This window comes from Cuculus canorus, chromosome 3 (genome assembly GCF_017976375.1).
Source record: "Cuculus canorus isolate bCucCan1 chromosome 3, bCucCan1.pri, whole genome shotgun sequence".
Lineage (NCBI taxonomy): Eukaryota > Metazoa > Chordata > Aves > Cuculiformes > Cuculidae > Cuculus > Cuculus canorus.
In genome coordinates this window covers 27,793,145-27,815,824 of record NC_071403.1, presented here as the reverse complement: position 1 = coordinate 27,815,824, position 22,680 = coordinate 27,793,145, and the positions used below count along the sequence as shown (strand labels likewise).

Here is a 22,680-nt window from a genome sequence, read left to right as displayed (position 1 = left end):
CTCGAAGCAACATTCCAGTTTATCTGCAATTATGCTTTTCTTACCAGTCATCTTCCTACTAAATATAAAGAATCCTATTAAAATTATTCAATTCCAAATAGAATTTTTCCTAAGAATAGAAATTATTTTTATATATTTATGTAATTTTAAAATAAAATAAGAGACTCATAACAAGAAATTATTACATTATGCAATATAGATTTTCCATATCTGTTTCACGGTAGGATCAATGATTTTATATATCCACCATATCTGAAGGGCTGATTGACAATTCTTTAGTCAATAATTTCTGCATTTCACATAGCTCATCTGTCACATCACAAATGCAGAATTTCATCCCTAAACTAGACAATTTCTTGTTTTGCTTGAACTTAGTAACCTAGGTCTGGAAATTTTGTGTCTTATATTTTTAAATTTGCTGAAACACTATTAATATGGATCAGGTATATGAACTACTCTGTAGGATTTACTGAAACTAGTGCTAAAGAACTTTGACCCTCACATGGTATTCTTACACAACAACTCTGAATCAACTATTCTTGAATAGGCTTGTATATGCACAAAAGAATGTCTAATTCTACCTGACTATCCCTTTTAGGAAATCCTCCTTCCACAGCATCAATATCCTCACAAGAAGTTCTTCAACAACAGTTAATATTTTAATAATCTACCATTCTACTTGACCTGAAGTACCTTTCAAATATCCCTTTAGAGACTATGAAAACTCAACAAAGACATTTCTGAACATTTAGAATTATCAAAAATTAGGATTACAGTTTATAATCTACCATACAGATAGACAGTGTAATTTATGGTTTCCTCATAACGATAAATTACCATTCCTGCCCTAGATGTGTAAGAATTAAGGATTATTTGTGCAGACATTGAAGGAAAAGTTATTATAACCAGACTGCAAAAAGAAAGCCGCAATATTTGGTTTTATCAAAAAACAAACACCTAATCCGTACTGACAGATCCTTCAGAACACTGACTCAAACTGAGTTCATAGAATTTCACTTCATAAAAGAAATATCATGAATTAAAAAAAACCCCACATATTCCAAGTTTACCCAAATCTGAAAGCCAAAAGTATTAAAATTTAAAAAAACAATCTGTAAGGTTATTAACAAAAACTGCACAGTTATTACACAGACTTTATTTTGTAAAAATTGCTTTTATACACAGGCAAAAAAATACAGTTTGTTTTGGCCTTTTCACCAGTTTTAAATCAATGTATCACGCACACTAATTTGTGCACACTAATTGGGGCAGGGAACAGACAACATGTGTCTACTGTTTCCATAAGTAAAAAAAAAGCACTTGGAATTTTTTAATTTTCTGTCTGCTTTCTTATCTACAATTTCATATGGCGTCCTATGATCCCTCATGACTACTGTTAAAGTATGATTATAGTGTTTTGCAAAGTGCATACAGGAATTTTATATTAGCACTATTAGAAAGTGAACATTAAGGTTTTATTAAGCAGAATTAGGGTGAATTTTAAAATGTTTAAGAAAGTAACAGAAGTGTTACTTTCAGTTACACTGAAACATCCAGTTCTGAAACATAACCTTTCCACTTTTAATCCAATAAGGTATTTCCATAAAAAGTAAGGTAAAATCAAATCGTAGCACAAGATTTACCAGCATTCTTTTTAAGAATTAAAAAAAAATATATTCTTTTCAACAACCATTAGCATCTTAAAATAGTAACTGCTCATAACCATTTGTAGATTCCTGTGAACCACTGGCTGTCATTCATATATCTTATTCACTTAAAAAGTGTCCTTTTTAAACTAATACATTGTTTTAACATTAGTGTAATTTCTCGTGTATATTTGCCTGATCATTGCCAAAATTTACCACCTTTTGGAGTAGTATCTGGTCAAACAAACAAGCTTATGAGAGATCTGTTTCAAGAATGGCTAAATCAGACAGGTAACACAAGAATCTTGAGCAGGTCTTCATGAGATTAATTTGTAATGAATCGTTTCATGATTGTGCTATTAGCTTCACATATGGATGTACTTGTAGGCTTTATTATTTTCTTAAAGGAAATATTTCTAGAAAATAGACACATGAAGAATCTTGGCATATGGATGAAAACACTTTAACTTCTCTGCACATGTAATGCCTTAAGTACACAAACACAGAGCCCTTAATAAGGCATCAACATCTTCATTACTTTTCCCATGAAGGCACTGAAAGATGAAATTGTACTGCTTTACTTTTTGGAGCCAGCCTGGGCTTTGGACTCTCTACAGCCACTGGGCAGCTGTAGGGTCATTTTGAATAATAAACTTTCTGCCACAGAGGTAATGATGAAAGTGATCTATTGATCCAACAATGGCCAATAGTTCTTTTCTTGTGAAATAGTAATGTTTGCAGCAGCAAAGTTTGATTATAGCATGCAACTATGCTCTCTAATTTTGGCACTCCTAAAATAGCACTTTTCCAGTCTGTAAATCACTAATATTGGTGTCCAGAAGGAAAGAAGACAATTTATTTTATTTTGGTTTGGTTTGGTTTTTTGTTTTGTTTTGTTTTTTAAATAAAATTACTCTTATCTTCAAGTTTCCTAGAAACATTTTCACATTTTTACCTTGGCTGAACACATCCTTCTTTTGAGAAAAGCAATACAAGAAGCTGACACGTTGGATACAAGCTTTTGTAATTAAAATTACCAACATCCACATCCCTTCATAGAGCCATAAGCTCTACTGCTGGCACAAACCTCAGATAAGCAAAATTAGTCAGGCTATCCTTAGCATTTGACCTGGAGATCTCCAGTCTTCAAGTTTATAAAGCAGCTCTTTATTCTACATACATGCTGAAATAAAGTTCTAGAAAGATTGTCATGTCTTTCTAGAGATGTATTTCAAAAACGAAGCTATAATGACCACTACACTCAACCAATATTCTCTTTGACACCTTTCTGAAAAAAGACAAATGAGCTATATTTCCATGACCATACTCCAGAACTACATTTCCACACCATTTTCCGCTACAGGGCTGACTGCCCATTTTTGGCTGAATAGTGCTTTACTGAGTGTTTGTTTCTCCTTTTTTCCATTTCTATTCTGTATTCTTCCTTACCATATACAATTTGTTATTAACAGTCTATTTAGCTTTTATTTTTAAATTCTGTTTTATTCTAGAGTATCTAAAGGTTTCCCACTTTTTCATCCATACATGGAGACTGTATTGTTTCTTAACCTTCATTATCTTAATCTCCAGTAGCAGCACAGTAGATCACTGACATCACTTTCTATATTCTCTGACTATATTTGTTATAAAGAACATAAGAATGGCCACAAAGTAGCATGAAAAAGAACCATTTTTCCCACACATCCTACCTGTGTCCAACACAGTCTAACTGTCGAAATTTAAAGGAAAATAAAAAAAAGAGGAGGCATGTGGAATAATTCTTACTCTCTGGTTTCTCCCAATTTCCACTCTTTATGCCTAGGGACTCAAGAGACAGAGGAAGCAATAGTGTCCACTAGAGATATTTTTTCCTTAATTGTATGTAATTGCTGAGGGGGTAGAAATCAGAACATTCCCTAGCAATGAATTACCTAATTTTCTTTTTTATTATTTTTACTTCCATTTATTTGATTTAAACAACCTTCCTGAAAATATATAAATAACAATATATTTAGATTCTTATCATGTCCTTTACTAATGCATTATATTCAAAGAAGGTGATGCTTAAACTAGCTCTAAAAGAGTCATACCAATTGTCATTTGCATCTTGAAATTCTTAATCATTTTTTTCTCATGAAAGACAGAATTACACCTACACTAATTCTGATAAATAAAAAGGTAAATTTCATTTCTTGAATTGGAAAAGCTGAAAATCTCAGTATACCCATGTCTTTTGCCAGCCCTAGTAGAAAATCTTTTTGTACAACAATATGCAAACAACTGCAAAATATTTCATTAACACCCACACTAACCCCTCCATTTTACCCCTCAATTTGCTTAGCACAAACAGCTCAGCTCTCCTTAGGATAACCCCAAGGTCAATGTTTTCTGGTTTTCAGTGGTTTTTATTTCCTACCAAAGTAGACAAAATGAACTTCCATGGATCACTTCAGCTCCAGAGCTAAATGAACTCTAAACCATGAGCTAGTATTTAGTCACTTCCTTCATCTTCTTGTTTTTAAAAATTATAGTTCAACAGGACAAAACATAGAAGAAAAAATTATTATGGCTTTCCACATATTAACCATGTTTGTGAATTTATCCACGAGGGTAAGCTTTTGTGGAAATTGCACCTAATCAGATGTGGAAGTAATGAAGATTATTCTCTCACCTCAGGATTTCCCCTAGTTGCTCAGGAAAAAAAAAAAAATAAAGTTTGCTTATCCTCAACTCTTTTCAATGAAGGCCCAGAAAATCTAGTTTTATTGCAGTGCTGTAGTTCTACGCTACTCTGCTAAGAAAAACTTGAACTGTAGCAGAAATCAACTTTAATATGATCTACTGATTTACCATATTAATAGTCTCAAGCAGTAATATCGGCATAGTTACCTCCTCTTAAAACAATAGTGAATGTAAGTTGATATGGGTCTCGCGCAGAGGTAGATCCACTTTCTAAATGAAGATTTTCCTTACACTAAGAATATTGCTCCGTTGCAAATTGAGTTGATGCATTGACAAGTACCATTTCCACGTTCTAAGCAGCTGGGGGAGATGGCTGGATGTAGAATGTATAAGAGCATGTATATGTCTATAACTTCATTCACAGAATTTGTTTTTAATTTCTTAGAGTAGCAAATTCTCTTTTTTTTCCTTCATGAATATGTTTGACTTTGTGTGGGTTTTGCTGAATTTCATAGCTTCTTTCTTGAAATTTTTTTGTTTTCATGACCACTTTCAAAATATTCATGCAAATCGCACCATGTGAGAACAGATTCTGCCACCTTCACAGTTCTTTGCTATCCCATGCTCACACTGTTTGTCAGAAAGCAGATGGGTAGTCCTCATGATTTCTTCCATCAAAGCCCCCTGATGCACTCTCAGGCAATTCTCCTGTTTATGCTAAAGACAACTCCAGGAAAGGAGACGTACCCCAACTTGTTGTTGTTGTTTTGCATTTGGGCCACTACAGCAAGAAAATATACGTATATGCACGCATTCATGCAGTGCTATACTTGCAAGTCTAGTGCTGCCTACTTCCTTTGTTGAAATCACAAAGACACTGTGACACTCTGAAATGGCTGTCAAAGGAATTCCAATAATCAATTTTCATATGGATTAGTGAAAATATTGCTGTTTACTTTTGCAAATATATAGCCAGAGTGGAGAAAATGACAAAGAGCTTTTAATTTTCTGTCCTTAAACCATCACATGGATTCTGATGAATAAGGAAGCAGCACACAGTGTAATCCCAAAGCAGAAAGGATTTTTGAATGGTTTGTTGTAACAGGGGAAAAAAAAGGTTTCCAAAAATGTGTTGCAACTTTCTGACAAACTAAAAGACAGCCAAGAGAGTAGAGGAAATCAATGTACATAAAGCTCCTGTGCCCACAAGACAGTTAGACACAATTTTTTTATCCAACTAAAGCCTCTTCCCATCAATGAAGAGTGGAAAATGTTCTGAAAAGCAACCTATACACTTTGTACCAGAATATGCTATATTCTTACCTTAAGTTCCGACAAATACTATGTTTAATGATCACAGAATGATGGAAATGTACAGCTAAATTTGAAATGTCTGATGTCTAGACACAAAAGGCCACAAATGGGTAACACTGAAGATGTGACTAGCTAATGCTGATTTGATATTTAAATATGATTTTTTGGTTTTTAGGTGGGTTTGAAAAGACATTAGGAAATCTGATTTAATGCACTTTTGGACACATTTTTCTTAGCCGTATCGCAGTCACACAGTAAGTTTCTGCAGGCATATTGAATGTCGTGAATGATAGAGTCTGCCAAGATCTGAAGAGATAAGCCTTAATAAGAGTCATATTTTACAGTGTTTCTTTCTCAAGGACATCCAAGCAAATACATATAGCAGTACTGAAAGGAAGTCACATGTATCTTTCACAAATTTCCATTTTATTCCATCAGCTGCTTACAGATGAGGCATGCATAGGGCTTACCACTTCCCCTGAACTGCCCTTGTGTATGTTTCCTTCCAGGCTATTAGATGAAATCTGGGCAAAATAGACTATTTAACTATGTTTCTGTTCTTTATGTAAACATTATATCTGATTACCACTAACAAAGAATAAGATTTAACTGAGCAAATTCTTAGCTAACAAAAATAAAGCTATACTCTCTTTTTTGTATTATTGGATCATTTTGCCAAGTATCATCTTTATGTTTAGTTTTGACTGAACAGAAACAAAAATCATACTAGTTGCATAGCTACACTAGCCTTTATAGGTCAACAGTGTGGAGGGTTTTTTCCATTAATGCCTCTCAATTCCTTTCTGTGTTGTTTGTTCATTACTGATGGCCTTTAATTCATCTGTATGATTATTCTCAAACCACTTCCATCCTATCTATGAACTTTAAAACCAAAACAAAACAAAACAAAAAAAACTGAAGAGAATAGCATAGTTAGGGATATCGGGGAGCACATCTACATACTGCAGTGTCTTATATATATGATCAGCATACCAAGCATATCAAGGTAAAAAGGCCAGCACAAAAAAAAACCTGTTAGCCAAACAAATCACACAGTCTGAAAACTGACTGACTCAAAAGCACAGTTGTTAAAAATTATGACACACTCCCTCAGCATTTAATATATCTCCTTTTAAAAGGAAGAATTCCTCATTTGCCATCAAATTAGCTCTGACTAGTCACTGGCCTTGTATTTCCATTTTGTGTAGCAGACTTTTAAAATATCTTCTTCAGGTGAAATATTAGAAATGTCACTATATGGATTAGAAAAAAAGCATATGTGGGTGCCATGTAAGAATAGAAAAAATATTTTTTAAGAAAGAATGTGCAAATATTTTTTAAGATGTCCAATTATTAACTGGGAAAGGTAGCTAGGGTCCTCTTGCAATCTGAATTAAAAAAAATTTTTGTAAGTACAGTAAGCCAAGAAAACTGTAAACATTTTTGAACAGCAAAAAACAGATGAACAATAATGTTACAAATTAGATTCTCTAAGGTTCAGTCCTGATATGAATTGTTAAGTGACAGAATGCGAAGCAAGAATAATGCTTTTTAATGTAATACTTGAATGCATGCTGATGATTTCTGAAAGATTCTGCATGATTTTTTTAACAATTTTCAGTTATTGAAATGCATAAAATGAGAATACACGTTCCTGTTAACAAATACAAAACCAGAAATTACTATGATTAAACATTTTAAAAGAAAATTAATTCCCCTGATTTAGAGTACTCCGCATGATTTTAATTTTCCTAATGTACCTTTTTACCTCATTCCTTAATGAATAAGTAACATGGAATTTCTTATAAAGATTTCCTGCCTTGTAGGATAAATGTAGCAGAATAATTAAGTTATTGCTTTAGAAAATTCTTTCCTCTTACAGAATATGTAATCTTCATATTCTTTACTGTTATTTATGTATACTTCTACATAGTAAAAAGTTTCTGGTTGTATTGTAGTGTTTGAAAAATGAAACAAGTTGCATTGCTACTACTGAACTGCATTATTTTTAACCATTGAGTATACCCTTTCCAACTTAAAAAAAAAAGTCTGTCAGGTTGAATTTTTTTTAATGCTTCAGTGTTAAAAATTGATAATGTCAATAAGTGAATGACAAATTTAAGTGTAAAAAAATGTAGAACTTTAAAAGATAATTGGCAAAAAAAAAGTTCAAGACAGATTCTGTAATGACATCCGTAGATAATGTAAACCAGAACAGACCTAATCAGGCATTTTACAATCTACCACAATCTCATCTAGGCAATGATGATACCTAGGATAATCAGGCAAATTTCCATAGATTTAAATATAATTACTTAGTTTTAGGATTAGACTTTTTCTAAAGTGTCCAACAATTTACAGCTCTGGTTCTTATCTCATTTTGTGCTAATATAAGTCACCAACATGAACGGAAAGTTAGAGGAGGATCAGACCTGAAATGTACTACAAGTTATCTTATTTCAATTTTTGATCCATAAATTGTAGTTGTGAATAGCTACATATAAGAAACTTCATGAAGTTCACACAGATTTTTTTTTTTTTATCATCTATGGTGTAAAAATAAGAATCCATTATATAAATCAACTTAACACTAAACTATCAAGGACTCTATTTCTCTGGTATTTGCCCGTTATTGACTGAAAATCCAGGTAGGATTAGAAAATTTGAATGGTCTCCAAGTAAAATACTGTTTTCTTCAAGGATTTACAATGTCAATTTTTGAAGTAGGACTTAAAACACTTTCTTACATGCTTAAAAACAACAAAAGTCATGAATTTGACCACTGTGACCTATGAGACTCTTATAAATGTTACATGCTCACTAGTACAATTTTATCATGAACTGTTCGGTAAGTTCTGTTTTAATTGTGCAACTTTTAAATAACAGCCTGAATATGAGCTGATTGATACAGCTAACATATGCTTAGCTCCTGAGGTGATTGACATAGCTGGTACATTTTTAGCTCCTGCAGAAGGACAAAAGTCCAAATGGATGGCAAGCTCAATTATAAAGCAACTCTTAATAAATTCACCTAGATTATTACCTACTAAGTGTGTATATGCACATGAATGAGCATTTTAATAAGTGTTTTAAATTCAGTATTGGTTACCTTCTGACAAAAACCACTTTAAAGTAATAGCTATTTTTATATTCAGAGAAATGTGACACTTAATTTGAAATATTTTACTGGAGATAAAGTGCAAAATGTGAAGAGGACACACTCTTCCAAAGCTGGAGTAGTTCTGCATCTTTTGAAGTAAACTTGATAAACTTTACTCAATAAATTTCTGTAGAAAAGTAACCAGTTAAATACATATGTTCACAAACAACTTCTTATTTATAGGACTGATTATGATCACCTGTCTTGGAAACATGCACCTCTCATTTGCTGTGAGTTTGTAACACAATGAGTGAGTAGTTTCTGTGGGGTTTTGTGTTTTAATATCAGCAACAAGCTGTTGATACATTAACATATTTATCTTTCCCTTTTAAATTCTTACTGGAGAAATTGAGTTCTGTATGTGGTAATAAACCTCAAAATCTGGGGGAAAACAAAAATCCTTATTCAAGCACTTTCACATGTTGCTGGTACCATGAAAGGCACTATTCATCTAGCCCAACTTTTGCCATGTTGCCACGTACTCAGTCTAAGCAACCTTGCCTAATTCTTCTGCCTTCTTCACTCTCCAAACAACACAGAAGAGGCCTAAGACTTGGCTTGGACTAGTTTAGTCTTCAGGCAGAGATGAGGCCTTTCAGATTTTTTAATTTTTCAGAAAGTTAGAAAAGAAAAGACTTTCCAAAAAGATCAGGAAAACAACATTCAAACAAACATTCCTCCTTCCCTTTGTTCATTTGTAATCATTTTACAATTTTACAATTCAGTTATTAAAAAAAAAAATAAGGGGAAAAAAAAGAGGAAGTGAGGGAAAGGATCAAATGATTCCAGGTGCAGAAGATTAAAAAGAAAAATGGTTCTTTCAAAATTATTTTGTCCTCCCATGAAACAGTATCACCTTTTCCATTCATCTATAAAAATACAGCACGGATCATTTAGTACCTTAAGATTTAGCTACACATATCGAAGTCAGATAGAATGTTTATATAATTAAGAAACATCAGAGACAAGCAGTAAAATATTAAGATAGAAGAAAAGCTGTTGAATTAAAAAAATCATCAAGTTTTCTGAACAACAGCATAGTAAGTTAGCTCTCCATAGAACGTTCTTATGTCAGTGTTACTGAGTCCAACACAAGAATTAGTAATTCTAACAATCAAAGGTTTTTTTCATGCTGAGATATTGACAGATATTTTCAGCATTCATAGTTCAACTAACTTTCAAATCCAGATAACCATTTTATTGGGGAAAAAAAATGAGTGTTTAAAAGAGTTTGGAAGTATAAATACAAATAAAATAAAACACACTTGCACCTAATATGAATGAATGTATTTCCCCAAACATAAAGATGAAATTCTGTAAAAGCCATAAATGAACTGTCTGATGCATTCACAATAAAACATTGTTATCTAAAGGCCAACATTGTTACCTAAGCACTACAGTGTACCTGCGCTTTAAACTACCCCTTTAAATTACCCCTACCATAGACACCAGTCACAATACTAGCAAAGAACCTGTTTTTCTGTCCTCAGGCAGAAACACCCAGAAATGGAAGCATTTAAAAAATATATCATCTAAGAATTTGTATTTCATTTGAATGATACATCAAAGCTACCAAAAACATTCCTAGAAGAGCTATTCTATCTCAACAGCATGTTAGAGAGACTCCACAACTGTGACATTCAAGGAAATCTGAATTCAGGCTGATCCAAGTCACTTGAAAATTTTGAGCCAAGCGTATCTTTGCAGGAAATGTAAGAAAAGAAGTCTTGAGTACCACCCATGAGTCATTTATAACTTTTGCCCAAAGGAAAAAAAGTTTTGTGGTTGTAATTTGTTAAGAATTGCCTTTTAATGAAATTAAGAATACATTTTTTTCAACTACTGTTTACTGTTTTACATAGTAATACAATACCATCTAGTTAATCCAGAGCTGGCTGAGTTCCAGTAATTGGAATAATGATCATAATGTTTATTCTGTATTCTTTGCATTACTGAAAGGTTTGGCTGTGCAAGTTGAAGGTATTATATAAACTGGAGACTATTATTACTGTATAATAAAGAAGCCAAAAGACTTAGGAGGGAAAAGCTCAAAATTACATGTATTAATATGATAGTGGTCTTTGATATTCCATATTCTAATTCAGATATAACAGCATAATGAGATTATGTTATCATATTGTTTTATCTAATCTTCCAACATACATTACAACATAACATCATAAAAAGCTTATTCAGGAAACACTGATTTGTCTTGCAGATTGACGAGTATGGAAATAAGGCACCTTCTAGTTTCTCTTTTGCATTATTGGCTGAACTTCTATTAATTGTTCCTCTGGAAGAGATTAAAGAGGATGAAGGTTAAAACTTAAAAACAGACAAGGTAAATAAATTAAGTAGGGGACAAAGACCTGCTATTACTTGCAATGACTACAAAATATTTGGTTTACTTTTTTTCTAAATTGAGGGGATTTTCTCTTGTACAAAAAAAATAATAATAACAACGTACCTAATATTTAAGTTTAGAAAAATCTCTTTTTCTCTGGTTTCTTATCTCCGGTGACAGAAACCATTTCATTCAGCGACCATATTTAAATGGAAGGTATTACTGGAACTTTGTATCACTTCAAAAGACAAGTAGCAGTCAGTAAGAAGCGAGTTATACTTCTCAGCATCCAATCTATCAGGCAATTGTGTGAAAATCCTTTTACCAGGCTGTTGGTGTTCCAAACACTTGGGGAAAGGATCTGGGGATATTCCAAAGCCCACATGGAGGAAAGCTTTCTTAACCTACATTAAATCTTGATAATGCAATAATGAGTCTTTTAAAAGGATAATTCTAATTCCCCTATCTAGTGCAATAAAGACTGTATACAGCTAATCTGCTTTGCCCTTTCAATTAAACTCATCCAGGACGTTCTATGTAGTCAGCACCCTGAATGAGTCATTAAAATTCTCGTTCTGTAAGAGTTGTGTGCAGCACACCGTTGTTTCTAAATTCCATTAAATCCAAATGGTCTTTATCGCCCCATGACCACTGTGACTTCAATCAGCCAATTTAATTACCTTACAAAATTGTCAGCAGAAGCAGCAAAGAAAAACAGGAAGGGCTGTGACGTTATCAAATTGAAATCTTCCTCTGTGCTGTTTAATCTAGACCAGTCAATAACAATGCTTCTCACCTCCTTGCCTTCCCGAGGCTCTTAACCTTACTCTTCTTTCAAAGATTTCTGTTGTTGTTTATAAGACTTATTTTGAACTCCTCTCCGTGAGGATGTTAACATCTATTGAAAGCTTCTTGTCCTTCGCAGAAAATTATTCAATGACTCTAAATACTGGAATCAGCAAGCCACGGATCTCTGAGGGCTGCCACAAGTGTTTGTTTTGCAGGTTCTTACACTTTCTCCACTAAATTCAAATACATACATCTTCTCATTTCTCTCCTAAATGCAGTCAGGAAGGTTACCTCTTTCCACTACAAGGGTGTCACTCCACCTCCAAGGGTGTCACTCCACCTCCAAGGGTGTCAGCGTAAAATCAAAAGGTAGGAAACTGCACATCCAGGAGAGGTAATGCAGGTCCAATCTAGGAAAACTCTACGTGATCACCCAGTAGGTATTTATCATTTGAACTCATCTCACACCCTTTTGCACAGAGCTGGCTCTCACTGCTGCTCCATGACTTGGCTGGTTGTAAATGCTACCATGTCAAAAACGGTCACCTAAAGCATGTGCTTGGAAATCCACTGGCAACTGTGCAAGCAATGGACACCATGAGCTGGCCTCTTCTCTGTTTTCGCCATGCTCTATCTCGTAAAAACAATTCTGTGGAGATAAACTCGATCTCTTTGGGCCAAAGGAGCTCATTTAACATGTCAGATGAAACCCTTGTGAAGTCTCCAGTGTATTGTAATTCCTCTCTCTGGAACACGAAGGGGTGTTTTTAAATCAATTCCAAAGATTACATGATAATAAAAGACTTATAATACTAATAACAGTAGTAGTAGTAGCAGCAGCAGTAATAAAAATAAAAATAATAATAATAATACACCAGGAAGGGACTAGGCTTTGTAAATTTTAGTGTGTTTATTTAGGGGGAAAAAAGAAAAGTTAGCAGTACAAAACGTTTCTGCTAATAGTTCAAAACTCTTTGAGGTCCTTGAAAAGTGTTCTCATTTATCTCTTGGTTTTCTTTTGCTTTTAAGCTGGAAGAAGAACCCCCTCTCTCTTCCTATGGTTCATTGTAATCTACAACAGTGGATTCGTCATCTGCTTGAAGTCAGACGACTTCAAAGCAACAAGAAGTCGAGAGCACCGACACGGGCCTCCAATTTTCTTTCCCCTTCTTTTTGAATGTGCTGAAGAAAACAAACTATTTCACAAAGTGGAAAAACACTTATCAGGCCAGTGGGCTCCCTGCGGTGGAGATCTTTAGTCTTTCACTACACTTTCACGAATAATGATTTATCTGAGAGGGAATGAGAAAACGCAATGGATAAACCACTTTCACCTTCCAGCTACAGGTCCCTCTTCACACCTTTGCTGTAGGAAGGACAAATTGCTCACAGCAGCAGAGACAAGGCCCAAAATGGGCAATTTAAAGGAAAGGAGGGTATTTTACAGTTCTCCCGATCTGACGTTCATGCCCCTTGTAGGAATAGGTAAGAAAAGACGGGTTTAAAATAGCCCGGGCTCTTACTGCCTCGGGCAAGGAGAAGAGGTGGGTTTCTGGAGACGCGGGTGAGCAGTTACTGATGGTTAACAGCTCTTAATGGCCTGTTAATTTACATTTAGAGGACAAAGTGCTGGGAAGCCCCTGGGGCGGTAAGGGCAGAAGCGAGGGAGTGCAGAGACCAGCCCCAAAGCACGCTGCGGACCCCGCTGAGGCGGAGCGGAGTCTCGGGTGGGCTGTGGACCTGCAGAGCTGCCTGGTGTGTCCGGGGAGCCGCTGCCCTGAGCCTGCTCGTACGCACCATCGGAAGAAACTACCAAACGTGATCCCCGGTAACGGAATGGATCTGCCGACGGTCACGTATTTTGGCTTTTGTACGGTGCCAAGTGATAAGGAAAAGGTTTCCATCACACTTAGCACAGCGGAAAGACAAATAGGCTGCTGCTTTTCTCCCTCGTCAATCTGGAACTTGTCCTTTTTATCCGCAGCAAGGGCTTAGGACTATTGCCTTCGGAACCCTCCGGGTACGGTGGGCACAAGCCTCCCCCTCAGCGTTCTCTGGGCTTGTTTATGGGAAGCTATTCAGAAAGAGCAAGGTAGAGAGCTGGGCCCCACACCCCGTGCAGCAAGGTGTCTTTTAGGAAGGGTGTGATGCCCAAATAGCTCGTTGCCCTATTCGAGCAGCAGCAGGCAGGTGTCCACATGCCTGAGTGAGCGCCGCTAGGGAGGGAATTATGGCATCGCACCAGCCTCTACCCACGTTTGCTCCATAAGGCACAGGCAAAAATAACCCCCTGCATCTGACAGATAACCAAACCTCTCCATTTCCCTGTGTGGTTGCTAAAAGGTTGTTTGAGAGAGAGAAAGAGAGAGAGAGAAAGGACATGCTGGCTAGTCTCAACAATGAGAGAAGCCGTGGGAAGGACAATGCGAATCCATGGTGGTTAATGTGCACAGGAGGAATGAGGGGGCTGGAGCTCTGGCAGGCTTCGAGTTCTCCCTGTTGCCATAGCGCTGCTGGCTAAGGAAGAGTGGAGGCTGACAGGCTGCCTTCTGGAGGGAATCTCCTCAGCTCTCGCTTCTCCTCGGGGAGGACTCCTGGCCGCAAGGACATCCCGAAGGGACAGATAGCAAGGCAACCCTGAGGGGGCGGCGAGGAATCCCCCTCTCGGAAATAACTAAAGGTTTTCCACCGCTCACTCGCCTCTCCCTCCCTCCTCCCCGCCATGCCCTGTAGAGAGGCAGAGATGCCAGCCGCCAGCCTCGGGGGAAGGAACAGGAGTTCTCTCGCTGTCAGAGACAGAATCACTTTACATCTGGACTAGGCTTAATCAAGACTCCTGAACACAGAGGCGTGCAACAAGCCCAGATGAGCAGGGCAAAACTCTTCCTCGCCCTCTCTTACATCTAACATTTTTCTATTCTAAAATAAACTAAACAATCGCTCCCTACCTACTTTTGAGGCTCAGAAATGGGTTGGAGACATTTTTTCTTAAGGAAAAAAAAAAAAGCTTGCCATGATTCAGAAGTGGACTCACACTTTGCTGCTACAAACAATGGAGTGAGTGCAACCACTTAACCAATTGTGGGACCAGGAGGCAGCTGGGAAGTGAAGTTAGCCTAGGAAAATAGGTGTATGCGTGACCATATATCACTAAGCACCAGAGTTCCGCTGCACCATCCTTCAGTCTCGGGATTATTTATTATCATTACCAAAACGCTGCTCTCCAGGGCTGTCTGTATAGGTACACTGGACTATCAATGCAGAGAGAATGCTCATCTAAAGAAGGAAAGCTCACGTCTTGCTAATGGTGTGGCCGGGAAGATGTTTGTTTACATAGCTACCCGTGAAAGTAATTCAGACTCCTACAGACCGACCGCTCGGCACCGGTTGAGAATCCCGGTTGGTGGAAGGACAGACAGCCCGACAGCGTCAGATTACAGGCAGAGCTAGCACTAATTTTACGGCCATGATTATGGATCTGACTGAATGGAAAATAAACCCCGCAATGATATATGGACCCGTTTAGTCATGTACAAAGAAACAAGCATTCCTGAAGACGGTTGCTAAGAGCAACATGCCTTAAGCACCACCTTAAGACCAGATGGAAGCAGAAAATAGGTACCACTAGGAATTCAGCACACGAGATCGCTAATAGCTTGGCGACTTTTTAATCATTACTCACCTTCCCCTCCACATAAAAGTGGGTGCGAAGGGAGAATTTAAACAAAACTAGATACCAGCTAAGCCACTACTCCTAAGAGAAGACAAGAGCTTCCAGTGCGCCGCAGAAATGCATGTAGCGGCTGCTACGGCGTATCGCGGCCAGCACGAATGCGGGAGATCCGCGCTCCCTTCCTCCAACTATGTTGTCGGTAGGCACAGAGGATGCCGCTTGCCTGGGGATGCATCTTTCCTCCTGCCCCCTCTGCCGCTCCGTGCGTTGCGCTCCGCCCGCAGCGACCGGGCTGCCGCGGGGCTCCCGCCGGGAATCGTCCCGGAGAGGATTTCCCCGGGCCGCACACTGGGGGTCACTTTAGTCTCCGTCTTGTCCTTCTTCGCTAGGAAACTTCTACAGGGGGTGGAGCGGCTGGAATTCCTCCCTCGTTTGTTTGCTGGTAGATAGGCGCGCATATACAGGCAGAGCTGTTAAAGTTCCATGACCCAGCTGGGATAGTCTTTAAACTATGAAACCACTCTGCTCTCCTCGTAATCTCATTCTGATCTATGACTTTTCTTTCCTCCTTTTTTTTTTTTTTTTTTTCCTTCGGGAACACACACACACACGCACACTCATGCAACTTTCTTTCCTCAAGTAGAAAAGCTGTAGGTTTGAAATGTATGGCAAAGATTCTTTCAAGACTACCGGTCAAGCCATAAATAATTTCTTCTCTAACCCTAAAGGCCACTGAAGTGACACGCAACCAGGCAGACGCTTCAAGGGAAATCAGCGCAAAGGTCTCAGATTACAGGGTCGCGCCCACACGGAGTGGGCTCTGGTGGACTAGAGACCGGCAGCCGAAACTTAACAACTAGTTGACAGATTTTTGACTGCTCAAGCAACACATTAGCCATGCTTACCTCTGCTACGTAAACTAAAAAAAAAGGTACATTACGAGGAAGCCACGCAGGCTGCGCCAGAGCCTTAGGCAAACGCATTTGCCAGACATTTTTCTCTCTATTGTTATTATAATTATCATCATCATCGTGCCGTTACTACGGCTACAATGCGCTGCAGGGACAGAAAAAAGCATACAAGTCATCCCTCCGGATGCATAATAAAGAGGAACTTCTGTGCCTGACTCCGAGAGCACGTCCCACATCTCCCCCAGCACCCTCTTCTGAGTCAATCCTACATATATCACATTCAGGCTTAAATGCACAATGAGAAAAGTGTTGTGAAATCTTACCAAATCTTAATACATGTGTGGTTCCTTGAGAATATCCAATCCACAGTAAGCAAAGAAGGAGTCTAATGGTGCATCTGAAGACTGAATTAGTTAGAATAGGGGAAATAATCTTCATGATGTTTCTACGCACACACGCGCTGCCTTACTTCCCCCTTCTAAGCCGTTAGATTTCCCGGTAGGGTGGGAATGAGGATACGTAAACTGATGGCCCTCAGACACGATCACGGCATGGTCACAGAGAAAGAAGAGAGTCAACGCTTCCCAAACCCATTAGCAATCCCTGCATGTTCTTCATTCACTGCGCCAAGGAGCAACCTTCAACTGCAAGGAATGGTGGGACATCCATGTTAGTCGGGGGAGAATCCTTGAGAAATCCAAACACACACAATGTCCAGCCGAGTAGACCTGGGAGGCAAGAAAGGAGGAAAATCAATAGGTAATCCAGCTCGAAAAATCGCTGAGGTATCGCCACATAGCGAGAGTCAATGAGCACCAGCCGTTTCACTGGCGAAGCTTTTGCCGTGCTCCCATTCTACTGCACTGCTGCACAGCTTCTGACGCGAAGCCAAGATTAAGTGAGAGAAATTGAGATAGCTCTTCTCTTCTTAAGGCTGCCTGCCAGACAGCCTTCCCAACTTCTATTATGCAACCGATTTGATCGCCTAGCATTGTCGGAGGAAAAAAACCAGCTCGGTTTTATTTACATGCTTCTAACTGTTATTAGTATTTCAGTTGTTCTGAACAATAGCTGTGGGGGAGGCGGGGGGGGGGGGGGGGGGGGGGGGGCTGGGGGTGGAAGAGAAGCTGTAGGGGAGAAAGGAATCTCTTGTATAAAAATCAATTCACCTATTTTAACAGCTAACTGCCTGGGTCGAAATCACTTAGCTTCAGAGTCGTAAAAGAGGGGGCTGACAATAAAGTCATGCAGGTTATCACAGTAACGTTTAGGCTAAAAAAAGATCATGCTATTTACATTGACTAACTGTTTCTCACGTTAATGCACGAAATAGGGGAAATGCGATGGCTCACATACTGACTGTCCTTAGGAACTTGCTCCGAACCCAGTGATTACGGAGCAGTAGCCTGCTTTTGCGAGGTAAACAGAAATCGGTAGCACTAGAACAGCCTTGTTGCATGCATAGACCTGTTTCCCTCAGCTGCCTTGGAATTACAGTGTTGCTTAAAAGACAGTAACTTGGGGATTTACTCTGTGGACTACTTCACTACCTTGGAAACAGAACTGTTGTGTGTCTGTAGCCACTGAAATACATTGAAACAGGACTATCAGACTTGGCAATCTAAGTGACGCTTTTGCTAACCTACTTAAGCTTCATTATAAATATTAAAAGATAATTCCTAGATTCCCCACTGGGAAAATTAATTCATTTTATTCTACATTCTGCCTACAGATATCTTTTGTCTCCTTTATCTGCCTCTCTGCCTTTTATTACTAAAGAAAATATCACTGAGAGGCTTCTCCCACAGACACATACAGATGAACACAGAATAAACTTGACTTTCCAGAAATAAATACCAATAATGCCAAGGTAATGAGAACACTCTCTGGAATCTATCAGAAGTAGAGCATGGCAGAGGTGAGTTACAGTTTATTCTTAAATGACATCTGTGTATTGTAGCCATATAAATCAGCAACAGCAATATTTAAATTATAATTTGTAATGTTGGTACTCTGTATCCCTAGGAGTGTGAGCAATTCGCAGGAACTTTTTATCATTATAGCTCACTGATTTCTTCTGCATGCATTTACTTAAAACACTGTAAAATGCTGATGAAAAGAAATGTACATTCTGTGAGGGGATTATTAAACATCATTGATTTTTTTTTTTTAAGATGGAGGCATAACTGCAGTGTCAAAAATAAGTATCATGAATGGCTAGTTCTGCAGTCTAGCAGGGAATTCAATCAGACGAGTTGACTATTGGAACACTTTAAAAAGAACACCTAGCGTTAAAAGCAAGGATATCTAGCGACTCCTTCAGTTCACACTTAGAATATCTCCCAGGAAAAATGCAGAAAGATGCTTTTTCTTGTATTTTCTGTTTTTCTTATTCTCCTTTACTCGTTCATATTCTATCTTAGTTCAAGGAGAAATAAAATCCACACACGTAAATACTATGAACATTCTTTGCCTCCCTCCTCATTCCGCTTGTGTTGCTGAAATAAGAGACACTAGGCAACTTTAGACACTTTTTAAATTGCCAATGCTCATATTATCTTCCTGTCTAAAAGGATTTTTTTTAAAAAAAAAAAATAATTTTGGTAAGCAACTTTGAAAATATAATATTCATGATGAGCTTTAGCACATTAGACAAGACATAAACTTCGGGCAAAGTGACTCTGGTTATCAGGCTTGTCTTGGCTGATTTACCATTACCATTTCTAAGGTATCTTGGAAAAAAAATACAGCTACCTGTAACCTAAGACCAACAAGGATCCTAAGTCAGCGAGGCATCTACACAATAGCTAGAATCATAAAAGAACTTGTGGCTGATTACTTTTATTATTAAATATTCAGCAGCCCACACTGCAACCCCCGGTCGTGTGCCTAAATCTCAAGCTAAGTTTCGTTTCCCCCGTGCGAGCACCCGCGCACCGCGGGGCGCGGCCCCGGTACCGTGGACAGCACCCGGCGCGTCCCCGAGGCGGTGGGAGGTGCGGGGCGGCGCGGCTTCTTCAGCACCACGGAGAGCGCTCCCAAGAGCACCTCCGCGGCCACCGGCCTCTTCAGGTGCCCAAAAGCCTTTTTATTTCCCTTCCAGTCATTTCATAACAAGGAAAGGAAATTAAAATCTGATATCGCCTTCTTTAAAGACACATATTATACCCTCGATTATGTTAGCTGGACGGCTATTTTGTGGCGTTTTATGGGTTAGGAAGGAGCGTCTCTCTCCTCCTTATCTGCTATCACACATTCCCTAATGTTCTGTGCTAACATACCTCCCCACTTTTTTCAAACCCTAGCTCCCATCTTGAAGGAAAACTGCCGTTAATCGGGAATTATTTTCTTAAGAATATCAGTTTCTTGTCAAAAAAAAAAAGGTAAATCTTTCAGGACTTCAGACGTTTAGAACTCAATAAATATTTGGTGACTGAAGATCACTTATAGACCATACCATTAACTAAAGTCTCAGACTTCACCACCCTAGACTCCTTTTCTGTTAAATGGACTTTAGCATCGTTTCTCCTTTGGGGGAGTGCAGGAAAATGAAGGCTAACCTTTAAAAAGATACTTTTGTACACCCTTTAGAATGATATCAATATGAAATATCCTTAATGCCTTTCATTTTCTTTCCTGTGAGACACACAGTTCAAAGGTTGTAAACCCTTAATAAAATGTCATACTGGAGAAGCTGCTCTTGGGGGGGGGGGGTTCACCACTGTTACGCAGCTCTTTTCATATTAAAATCTTTACGAAACTGCCCTCCACACTTCAGTGATCAGCTACTTAGACATCTACAATTCCTTGCATATATGTTTTTATTTGTTTTACATTTTTGTCGTCTATCATGGATATGGTGGCAATGCATCTTAATACACCAGGAAAACATTCAAGTGAAGCTGATATGAAAGATAGTATTCCAACTATAGATGGAGAAAGAAGAATAGACAGTCTGAGGCCTTTAAATCTTCTCTGAGTAATAAAAGCCTACTAAATTTTAAGGTATGTGTCAAGTATAAACAGTGATCTTATGTACATAATGTTTCATTTGGAAAGGGGAGATATGCAATTCTGACTACCTTATTATATCAGGCCTATTTTCCTTCAGATCTTATTTTTCTGTGCTGTTACCGTAATAAAAGTTACCCAGTTCCAGCTGGCTGCCACCTACTGGGATGTATAGTTTTACCATATTACTTTAAAAAGGAAATGACTTTCATTTTCAGGTCATAGCTATATATCTAAAAACAGATGATAAAATTTTATATGACTTTATCTACTGTTTCGTCCTCTCCCAACAAATTTAGTCTGTGTATAACATATGGTCCCGAAAGCTTTGTTTCTCGGCCGTTTTTCAGCAAATCTTTGCAAGCACTTCAGATTCACATGCCACAACAAATCTCCTGTTATTGCAGTGTGAGGGGAATCATAGCTTGCTGCAACACCTGACCAGCACCTTCAGATCTTTAGAAACAAGTATTGTAGCTTTGCTGACAAAGCAGTAACACAGTCCTCCCTTTTTAAACGTTTGCCAAAGTATTCAAATGCATGTTAATATTCTTTAAAAATACATTCCTGCCCACCTGCACTTCACTCCCACCAGCTATAAAAGACATAGGTTCTCCTGTCTGTTATTAGCTCAGTCCACATTTACAACAAGTTTCTGCTGAGCTGATGATTAATGACATTTTAAGATGGTAATTAATTTTTAGCTATTGGAAAGATGTGTATTCTAATTAACAAACTGAGTATGCAATAGACCTAGTTATTCAGGCACTTTTGAGAACCACAGCAAAGCACTTTCCTAGCAGGTTTTAAGCAGGGACAACAAGCATTTATGATATTATCTACACATCGGACTTTTGTCCCTTCAGTTTGCTTTGGCGTTGGGCAAGCTGTGAAATATTTCGGGAGAAGAAGGAGGATGTTTATTGCTTTCCACGCTCTACTCCTCCAAAAGTTTCTAAGGAAAACGTGGAGAGGTTTTCATGATAATGTATTCTTTCCTTTTCAGTGCGCACACGGCCCTTGCAATCATGCCTCCACTCCGTAGGCAGGAATGTCTCCTGTTTTACACAGAGTGTCGGCGCCCTGGCTGGGTTCGAGGTGGATGCTCACCCAAAGAATGCTGAATTTGTTCAGAAATAAGTGACGGGATTGCCTACAAGCTGAAAGAGGGGGGGCTGGCTGCACCGTACGGTGGGGGCCGGTGGAGACGTCTAGGAAGCAGAGTCTCCAGCGAAGTTGAGAGCCCGTTTTTCACCTCCACTCCCCCAGGAAAGCGGGGAGAACGTCTCCAGCTGCTTGGCCCGGGGGCAGCGCCCAGGCGGTGGGGTCAGATCTGGGCTGTCGCTGGTGGTGCCGGGGAGCTGCGCTGCCCTGGCTTCTCGCCCCTGCTTCCCACCTCTCTGCCTCCGGCGTGGGGACAGCGGCGGCTTTGACGATGCGGAGCAACGTGGTGAGGAAAAGAGGGAGGCGAGAGGTATTCCCACCCCACAGGAGGGACAGACCCTGGCGGCAGGAGCCGGCCAGCCCGACAGTGCCCGATTCGGCCAGCCCAGCGCCTGCCTTTGCCCGGAGACACCTGTCCACGAGCCATCGCTGTGTGCATCGCTCGGCCACGGCGCATCCCCCGCCGCCACCCCCCCGCCTCGCCTCCCCCTGCAGCCCCTCACTTGCATGCAACCCCTCTGGCCGTGGCCGCCAGCAGGAGACCCGGGGACATCCTCCTACCTTGAGCTGCGGGTGGGGAAGCGGGAAAGGAGAGGAAGGCGGAGGCGGGGGGAGGAAGGGCGGCGGCAGGATGCCGGGCACTGCCCGGGCTGCGGTGCAGCCGGCGTCCGGGCACCACTGACGGCGGCGGCAAGCAGCGGCCGAGCGAGAGAGGGGGGAGGGAGGAGGGAGGGAGGGAAGGAGGGAGATCCGCCTCCCGTCGGGAGCGCTGCACAGCTCCCTTTAAAGGAGCAGAAACCCTCTTCCTCCGCGGCCGCCGCTCCCCGCAATGCCAGCGCTGCCCCCGCCACCGCCCGCTCGCCCTGCGGAGGTCACTGGGCAATAGCAGGCGAAGCTGAAGGGCTCCCGCCTCTCCTTTCCGCGTCGCTATCCGAGACACCGTGGTAGCCAAGCGACGAGTTCTCAGGGCATTAAAAGTCCGGGCT

At 39.5% G+C, this 22,680-nt stretch overlaps 1 protein-coding gene across 6 annotated transcripts in view; it reads right to left on the bottom strand.

The window, feature by feature from the left end:
* GRIK2 (glutamate ionotropic receptor kainate type subunit 2) overlaps positions 1–22,394 on the bottom strand; it is a 398,712-nt gene extending 376,318 nt beyond the window's left edge. For 5 of the 6 annotated variants that reach the window (XM_054061971.1, XM_054061969.1, XM_054061974.1 and 2 more), the window contains exons 1-2: positions 22,256–22,394; positions 16,843–17,247 (exon numbers count right to left, since the gene is read on the bottom strand). In XM_054061971.1, coding sequence (XP_053917946.1) covers positions 16,843–16,957 — 115 coding nt within the window. In that variant the 5' untranslated portion in view covers positions 16,958–17,247; positions 22,256–22,394. Of the gene's footprint in view, positions 1–16,842; positions 17,395–22,255 lie in introns of those variants that run through there. The other variant, XM_054061970.1, reaches the window with a different exon arrangement.
* Positions 22,395–22,680: the final 286 nt, after the last annotated feature.